This window comes from Cibotium barometz, chromosome 43, assembly GCF_041138505.1.
Source record: "Cibotium barometz isolate CiBa-2024 chromosome 43, ASM4113850v1, whole genome shotgun sequence".
Taxonomy (NCBI): domain Eukaryota; kingdom Viridiplantae; phylum Streptophyta; class Polypodiopsida; order Cyatheales; family Cibotiaceae; genus Cibotium; species Cibotium barometz.
Window position 1 is genome coordinate 16,014,607 of NC_141088.1, and position 9,226 is coordinate 16,023,832.

The 9,226-nt window shown below is 40.9% G+C and overlaps 1 protein-coding gene across 2 annotated transcripts; it reads right to left on the reverse strand.

The window, feature by feature from the left end:
• Positions 1-332: 332 nt before the first annotated feature.
• On the reverse strand, positions 333-2,710 carry LOC147613596 (uncharacterized). 2 transcript variants are annotated; one of them, XM_086781602.1, is made up of 4 exons: positions 1,627-2,710; positions 1,440-1,510; positions 731-872; positions 333-613 (listed from the first exon to the last, which is right to left on the reverse strand). In XM_086781602.1, the coding sequence occupies exons 1-4, from the start codon at positions 1,699-1,701 to the stop codon at positions 398-400; spliced, it is 504 nt and encodes a 167-aa protein (XP_086637728.1). In that variant the 5' UTR covers positions 1,702-2,710; the 3' UTR covers positions 333-397. The 2 variants fall into 2 exon arrangements, with proteins under 2 accessions (XP_086637728.1, XP_086637727.1); XM_086781601.1 differs by having other exon boundaries at positions 333-616.
• Positions 2,711-9,226: the final 6,516 nt, after the last annotated feature.

Here is a 9,226-nt window from a genome sequence, read left to right on the forward strand (position 1 = left end):
CATCTTGATACTCTTGATAAGGCTAGATACACATCGACTCCTGCCTGTAACATGGACTGCAAAAGTACATAATTCCAATACTACTGGATACACATCCAACTCCCACACTGTCACATGGGCTGCAAAAGTGCATAATTCCGATACTACTAGAACCAAATGTCACGACAAAGTGTGTTACCAAATCAGACATGCAGCCAAACTCCCAAGCATAAAGCCAACATGTCACCAGAATAAGGCACATAAGACACGATAGTTTTTAAAAATTTGAATGGACACAAGATTCCTCCCTCTTCTAATTGATACACATCTAGCAAATGCCATCAGAAAGAGCCTGAACCAAAAAGAAAACATTTTATTTTTCTGGCACAAATTAGTGCCTTGACTACTCATACAATGATCAAGCCTTCACTGAGAACTCATCTTGCCAAGAAATTTTCCTCTTTCCTGCCTTCTTCGTTGGTGCAAAACCATTAGGTGTATGCTTTGAAGTAGATGTTTTCAACACGCCCACCACATCCCGGTTCTTGGAAGAAGGTAACGTACCAGAAGGCCCCCTACCCACAGGTTTGGCGGATTGAGTCTTGGAGGTCGGAGCACGGAACACTCCATCAAACTGCTGCAACCAGTCAACCAATTCCAATGATCCCCTCATACGTATGAGAGTCCTTTGCAATGGAAGCATGCAAGATAGATACAGTACAGCATGCACAAGCCAGTATAAATTATTTACCATCCTTCCTGCAGGTACTCGGGCTGGTGCAAGGACATAACCAGAAGTTACCCCTCCCCCATCCCTCATAAAATAAGGCTCCTGAATGCTCTCAGATCTGCTTGCACTTTCTCTCAACATCATTGCTCTTTTCCTCAAAAACCTGTAAAAGATTAAAAGCATGTGAGACACTCACGAGAGCCTATGATACCTTACACCTACCAAAATGATGAAGAAACGCTCTGTAGAATTGCCACCTAACACACTGCTCATTGAACTAGACAAGACCTTCCATTTTTTCACTCAGTTTTGAAAGTTCATTTCTCCACTGACACCCAGCCAGCAAATCCCTGTGGCAAAACAAAACCTTACCCATCCAAACATCATTCACATTCATATGACAAAGTGTGTAGGGTAAAAGAAGATGAAAGCCGCAATTGCAAGCATAACCACAGAAACACGGACCAATTCAAGCGGCACACACAACCGCCCCTGCCTGTGAGACAGCACCGGAATATCTACGGCATGAACTGCCATGCTGGGCCCAGCAGGGAAGTTCCGCATCTGGCCCAATGGGCAAAAGAGCAAGGGTCAAATGTGAAAATGCAGAACTGCACAGAGATAAGGGCAAATTGCTTCTAAACGGATTGCCGTTGAACCTCTGATGAAACTGAGATGCAAACCCTAACCTAGACTTCAATGGCATTGAGACATAGCTATGTACACTTACTTGACCTCTGCTTGAAGCATGCGCTTAGCTTCCTTCGCCCTCTGCAACTGGCTGGTAACTTCCTCTGCTTCCTGCAGAAAAGAGATCAAAAAACACGGAGGAAACAGCGCAATCAGAAACGATCTGCAAAATCAAAAAAGACAGAAAATCTAAGAACATTGAATTAGCCCTTTGGTGAAGACCTCACCGCTTGAAGCTCTTCGAAATCCTGCTCCAGGGCGCCGTATTTCAGCACATACTTGTCCTCGTAGTCGGCGTCCATCAAACCCTGAGTATGCGCATGGTCCAGGATGGATTTTGATGGGGGTCCTCAACATTCAGATACCATGACCAGGGGACAAACCCTAGCGGCCCGTTTCCAAATAAGGTGGGGGCGATGAAACAAACCCTCGATGGAGAACAAACGATGGCGATGCGACGACGGTAAATCTAGATGTAGCAAAAACCCTAGAAGCAGGGACAGAAAGCCATAAATGCGGGGAAAGCAAGCCCTGGATGTAGGCCGGAAAACCCTAGAAGGCGAGCCCTTGATGCAGAGAGTAGAAACCCTAGCTGCAAAGCAATCGAGGCAGACGCTAGGCAGAGAGAGGAAACCCTAGATGCAGAGAAGGCAGAACGCAATCAGGGCCAACCCTAGATGTAGAGAGCCCGATCTCTTGCTGCGCAGAAGGGGAAACCCTCGAGAGGGGAAGAAAAAAGCAAGTTAAAATTAGGGTCTGGGGAAGGGTGAGGTGGGCAGGACTGACCAATTCTGAGGACTGGAGAGAGTGAAAGGGGACCGAAGGTGGGCGGGGTAAACAGGAAAAGGGTTTTGGCCGGAAGGGTGGAAACAAGGGGGGGGGGGGGGTGCAGGCGGTGCGAAAACAACAGGAGGTGAGCAGACACAGAGAGAGAGAGAGAGAGGGAGAGAGAGAGGGGGGGGGGGCGAGGGGGAGATGGAGATGGGAGGGGGGGAGGGGGAGGGCACAGCGCACGCAGATGAGAAGAGAAACGTGGAGCCCATACTTTAGGCCAAGACAGGCGACCTCGGTGTTGGATTTCCCCCTCTCCATTCGCCATGGCGGCTTTCGCTTCCTGCAGCTCAACCCCTTCCTTCATAGCTGTCCTTTGCAATCCCAGACTTCTTCCACAAAACCCACCACACGTATTTTTTGGCCAATCTAGGCCCAATCACTAGCACCTTGACCTTCCCTTCTATCCACCACCACCTTGGATTCAAGCACCACATGCACCCAAAAAAGTTTGGCTGCCTTGGTAGTGTTGTGGAGATTGAAGCTATCCATTGAAGGCTTTTGTTTATAGAGACAACATATCCATGATGGATGTACAAGCATGGTATACACATGGTGTACACATGCTGGGCCAACAAGGATGGTGTATCCATGATGGGTGTATTGTTGCGGAGTTTGAAGTGGAGCTATTAGTTGAAGGTATTGCTCTGGAGTTACAAGTGGAGCTATTAGTTGAAGGCGTTTACAGAGACATATCCATGATGGACAGACAAATATGGTGTATCCATGATGGGCGGATAAGGGTGGTGTATCCTGATGGGTGGACAAGTATGGCGTATCCATGATGGGTAGACAATATTCCACAACTTTGCATAAGACCCTTTCTCCATACTTCCTTCCAAAGTCCATCACATCCATGTACCCTTCAAAGAGAAAGCAAGTAGAAGATCTCTAGAAATAATCATTTCAGTTCATGTCACAAAACCTTATCTTTCCTAAGTTAAAAAATCTATAGAGTGTAAGTTCTCATGGAAGGAAGCACACTGATGAAAGTAAAAGATTCTATATATAAAATATATAGTGTGTAAGTTCTCATGGAAGCACACCAATGAAAGTAAAAGATGCATGAATATAAAGATGATACATTCTTTACTATTTGTATCAAATTGAATTCTAGGTATTGAAAAAACTTATGTTTCTTCTACATAGTAGGGAAGCATCGGATGGGGAAAATCTAGACTTCACCATTCTAGCTAACTTTTTGGCATGGTCTAAGAGAGTTAAACTAGACTTCACCATTCTAGCTAACTTTTTGGGATGGTTTAAAAGGGTTATGGCAATTGTTATAAGTGTAAATTTGAATCCTTCAACAATAATGAACTCCTCATCAAAGTGGAAACCTCTAAGTCCCTCCAAGTCCTTTAAAAAAATACAAAGGTAAGTCCTCTCCCTTTCCATTGTCACTTACACGTCAAAACATTGACATTATTGCCACCCATCCCATATGACCCAATACATCAAAGACATCCTCTTGTTGTGTGAATAAGCATTATCAGTAGAGCTAATCTATATTCTCCATCTTGTCATGCCACAAAGCACTTTCTTAAAATCTAAGGTTTATGGTACATGCATTGAAAATAATTTTCCTCTCATGAGTGAGGATGTGGCTTCATAGTGTATTAATTCCACTAGAATGGAAATGGTGCTTGTCTATCCAAATAAATAAGGTTCATGGAATCCCATAAATGCCATATGTTAAAAGTGTATTATATAACGCCTTCAAAATATACTCACTCGAACATTTGCATTTGTAAGCATCATGTGAAGCAATGTGGCAAGTTCATACTTTTAAGCAAAATATTATGTGTATGTAAGGTTTAAATTACACTTAGGATCAAAAAGAATAGAGTTACACAATTTTTAATGCCAAACATGTAAGAATGCCTTTATGCAATTCTGAAAGCATCGCATTGTAGAGTTGTAATGAAGTGTATTGTGTTAGATTCTAAACTCCTCGATTCTCAAGGCAATCATTTAGTAAGTATAATAGGAAGAGTAAATAAGTGTGTTAAGAACATATTTTAATCAAAGTAATTTATGCATATGCAAAATCAACACATTATCTAGAGACGTCAAGCAAGAATAAACCCTAAAAGAATGTTTGTCTTCACATACATTAAGCAAAAACCTCAAAAAATGAAAGGCATATTCTTGTAAGGTGTGTAGTGTGTCATACTCAATGGTAAAGAAGAAAACTGGAAGAATTCAAGAAATATGATTAACTTTCCCATTCAAATTATGCAACAAATTATAAGTTCTAAAATACCTCAACATTATACATAATATTATACATTAAATTAATAATTTTTTATTTCAAATAAATGTACATTTTCTTATTTTGGTACTACTTCTACTCTTTGATCAATTGATATCTTCCTCGAGGGGGTCACACGGTTAAGACAACCCTCATATCACATGCGTGTGGAGGGTACTTTTAAAAAAAGCTACATCCATGGTTTTTTAGAATATATATACATCATTTTCTATATGTATACATTCTTTTTTATTACTGTAAATGCAAATCTATAAAAGGCGTAATTTAAAATAGGTTTCTTATTAATTAACTCACATGATATCGTATATTTTTTCCAGAGATCCCCTTGCGATGTCTTCTTGTTGGGAGTCTTTACCTTCTTGATCCACTAATAGCTTAGAGTAATTTAGAAGAGATTTTGATGCTGCTCATTATTCTTTTCCAAGCACTCACCTAAGTCCTCTTATATGCCTACAAACGCGAGCATTGTCCACCTTTTTATAGAAATGCTTCTTGTTAATTAACTCACATGATATCATACATTTTTCTAGAGATCCCCTTGCGATGTCTTCTTGTGTCAGGAGTCTTTACCTTCTTGATCCACTTCTCAATCATGATATGTGATATCTTCAAGTTCTCTTCTAACTCTAGAAATAGCTTAGAGTAATTTAGAAGAGCTTTTGATACTGTGCATTATTCCTTTCCAAGCACTCACCTATGTTTTCTTATATGCCTACGAATGCGAGCATTGTCCACCTTTTTAATGGCTTATAAAATAGCTTATGCCTTCTTCAAGTTCTCTTCTAACTCTAGAAATAGCTTAGAGGAATTTAGAAGAGATTTTGATTCTTTGCAAGCACTCACCTATGGCCTCTTATATGCCTACAAATAGGAGCATTAGCCACCTTTTTATAGCCTATGGAGGCAATAACTGCTATTTATCCTCGTTTAAGGTTGGCTTTAGAGTACAATTGCAGCCCTTCCTACATAGATTCAATGTGGCTAATAGACACACATTTAGATCTCCTTACAAGAACAAAAGCTAACATCCTTTTTAGATTATCATCCACCTTCTCGCGTACTTTAATGAGTTCATCATTGTTCACATGAGGGGTCCCAATAGTTCAAGTCAAGAAGCCATGAGCCAATCCTCAGGTCTTGGGAGGTATTTCCTTTTAGATACATGCACCAGTGTTGTGTGTGTGTGTGTGTGTGTGTGTGTGTGAGAGAGAGAGAGAGAGAGAGAGAGAGAGAGAGAGAAATGAAATGAAATTTTATTATTGTCTTCGAAGGACCATAACGGGTCCATGAGACACATGTCGAACATACATGAATACATAAGTCGATGCGCTCGGGAGCCTCATCGGAAAGCATAATGAAACTAAAATGTGTGAAACTAGAACTGAAACTGAAATGAAAATCAAAAAGCTATGCAACATGCTATAAGTATACATCATGAGAAGCATGTCATGCCATATAGGTACTCATGAGGGCTGGGCCCCCTCGTCAAGTGCACCGTAATAGTAGAAGAAGTTGTGCCCCTCCACCTCTCCTCCCTGGATCAAGTGGATAATCTGGTCCCTCGAGAGCACGCGATCCATAGGCCACAATGGAGGGTCCCCCCCGAGGTGTTTCTGTCTGAATGCCCGTAATGTCCTCTGGCGTCGTGAGACCAGTCTCCTGTAGTGTCCTCTATGTAGGTGCTCTATGCGTCTCTGCTCAATCATCTCATATGTGCATCCTCGTGGTGGGTACAACAGTGGTCTTTGCAGCCATGTCGGGTCCGGAATCTGTGGATCCTCCCTATGAGTCTCAGTGTGGTCTGGTGGGCTGTCTAGCTCCTGGGTCTCTCGCGCATCGTGAGTCTGGTGGCCCTGCATGTGTCTAAGTTTCCTGTCTCTGAAAGTGAAAGCCTCTCTGACGAATAGAGCTAGGCATCTCTGATCCTCATAGTTAATGACCCTGGAAATAGGGCCAAAGCCATCTCTAAAGAGACAGTGAAACCTCCCCCAGATCTCATAGTACGCTGGGCATTTACATAAGAAGTGCTCCTCTGTCTCTCAACCTCGCCCATGTCACATATGGAGCATGTCCAGTCCTATCTGCTGACTCTCCTGCCTCTCCTCGTCCGTCTCATCCTGCCTACCTCAATCTCCAATCTGTGGGATGAAACTCTAAGTTGTCCAAGAGAGATCCTGAGTGCATGTGAGAGATGTATCCCCGTGTACCCTAGAGGCTCAATGAAACCCTCGTCCGAGATCCTGAGAAAATGACTACGGTATGCAGCCATCTTCACAGGCAAACGTGTGGGGAGGATCCATGTACGGAATGTGTAGAGCTGGAGCAGGTCCGCACGAATGACCTGACTGATTTGGTGTCATGATAAGTATAAGCGAGGAGCATCGAGACTGTATCTGAATGGCGGAAGCTTGTCTAGGTCTAGGCCAAGTGAGTGAAACCATGTACGGAGTCTATGGAGCCAGCATCTCTGAGTACCTACATTTGCCAGAGCCTGGGATGAAGTCAAAGCAAGCCATGGAAGCCGGGTGTGACCCTCTACTGTGTCTCCAAATCTGAGGAACCGCTGGAGGTATATGATAGTTTGGAAAGGCTGCATCGAGGACCAATGGTGAGGCTCCAAACTCTGCTAGTAAAATGTGGTGGGGTACCGAAGGCTTGGCTCTGATGAGCGTGGAAAATAGTAGAACCTGTACCCTCTCGATCGCTCTCTAGTCGTCCAATCCGAGGTCACATGCCCAGAAAGGACTCCCATACATGGTGGCAGGTCGCACTAATGTGTCGAACAAGAGGGACTTCGTGTCCGGGTGCTGGAAATGAGACTGATGACACTGTCTCTCAAGATGCCTTCTCACTCAAGCTAGTTATAGACATTCTTGCAGCCATGAATGTTGCTTACTTGGATAGAAGGAGGCGATTGTGCCTTCTCACTTAAGCTAGTTATATTCATTATTTGTAGCCATGCATGTTATTCTTACTTGGATAAACATGCAAAGGATTGGAGGAGATAGGCAGTAATGAGGCAAGAATGGGTAGGTGGGTAGAGGTATGTAGAAGCAAGTCTGGATAGGGTTAGCCTTGAGGATTCAAGGAAGGTGATGTAGATTGGGCCAACATTTTGAACATGTAGTTTTTGGTTTATCTAGCTAGATAGGAGCCAAGCTTCTTAATTGTGCCCTACTAGGAGACAGCTATAATTTTCCCTTTATCTAATTTTTCATCTCTTTTATTTTGCATACTAGTATTATCCTTATGTTTGTTTGTGAGCCTTTCTTCCTCCTCTAGTTTCTTTTGATTTTGCCTTCACTCAGCTTTGTTATGTATTTTAATGCATACTTGTACTATCCTTATGTTTCTTTGTGAGCCTTTCTTCCTCCTCTAGTTTCTTTTACTTTTGCCTTCACCCAACTTTATTATGTATTTTAATGCATACTAGTACTATCCTTATGTTTCTTTGTGAGCCTTTCTTTCTCCTCTAGTTGCTTTTGTTTTTTCTTCACCCAACTTTACTATGTATCACCTTTGTGTAGTAGAGGGGAATGAAAAATAGGTAGATATATATAGTTTTTACTAGTTTACATACCATTTCTTTTATGTATGCATTCCTTATGATGATAGTTTGGCATGCTTGCTATGATTCAATTAAATAATGCACCTCTTCTACATATAAAGGTTGTGTGCAGACCTAATTAAAAAATATGGTCACTTCTACAATTCGGTGATAGCATAGATTTTTTTTTTTGCCAATGCCCTTGGAGTTCCACTTCTCAAATTCATTCTTACAAGACTATTTTCCAAACCTTTGTGTCATTAGATAATTTTATATTTCTCTCATGGTAACTTTTATCTCCACTTCTTCTATGTGCTCTCCTAGCAAGCTCTTTTAGTTATCTTCCCTTAATGTTGAGAATCTCTTCTTGAGTTTGGAGATTACAAATTTTAGTAGAAAATTATACTATTTTATATTTGTTTTAAAGATTTTATCTCAAAAGACATGTGTTTTTTTAATAAAATTGTGTTCTACTTTAAGAGTTTCCTTTCAATTAAGTTAGTTGATCTAGAATATGTAGAACATCTAATTATTTCTATATATGTTAATATTAGCCTTTTTGTGGGGTTTTCTTTAATGTTACATGTCTAGAATCTTCTATTTTGCTAGTACTAGCTTCCTTTGTGCCTTTCCAAAATCCTTCTTTGGTATTAGCTTCCATTGTGCCTTTCAAAAATTCCTTCTTTGGTATCTTATTTGAGGCCATAAAAAGGGGACACTCTCTCCACAAGACTTATATTGTTTTTTTTTCTTTTTTCATGTATGTTGCCTACTATAAATCATAAGTCCTTAATTTCTTTTAACAACCTCATGTGCTTCTACTTTACTTTTTCTTGTAGCTACTATTTATCTTCATATATCTTATTATGTAGGTCTTCCTCTTGCATATGTTATCTTCTTTTACCAATTTTTCTATCTTCTTTATTGTTTCTTATGCCTCTATATTATTATTAGATATCATATGCTATATGCTTTTACCAATTTTTCTATCTATTCTCTATTGTTCCCTATGCCTCTAAATTATTCTCAAATATCATAGCATATTCCTTGTTAACTATCAAGTTGGAAGCCAAAGAATTTCCATTTTCTTTATATGAAGTTTTTGGAATGATTCTACATTTTCATTCTTGTTTTGAGCATTAGCATGCATATGTTTTGCAGTTGATCTTGGAAC

Excerpts from the sequence above, each read along its gene's own strand:
- LOC147613596 (XM_086781601.1), bottom strand. The coding sequence starts at position 1,701 with ATGGACGCCGACTACGAGGACAAGTATGTGCTGAAATACGGCGCCCTG. Across the intron at positions 873-1,439 it reads ATGCTTCAAGCAGAGGTCAA|GTTTTTGAGGAAAAGAGCAA; the intron begins GTAAGTGTACAT and ends AATCTTTTACAG. Across the intron at positions 617-730 it reads GAGTACCTGCAGGAAGGATG|CAGTTTGATGGAGTGTTCCG; the intron begins GTAAATAATTTA and ends GACTGGTTGCAG.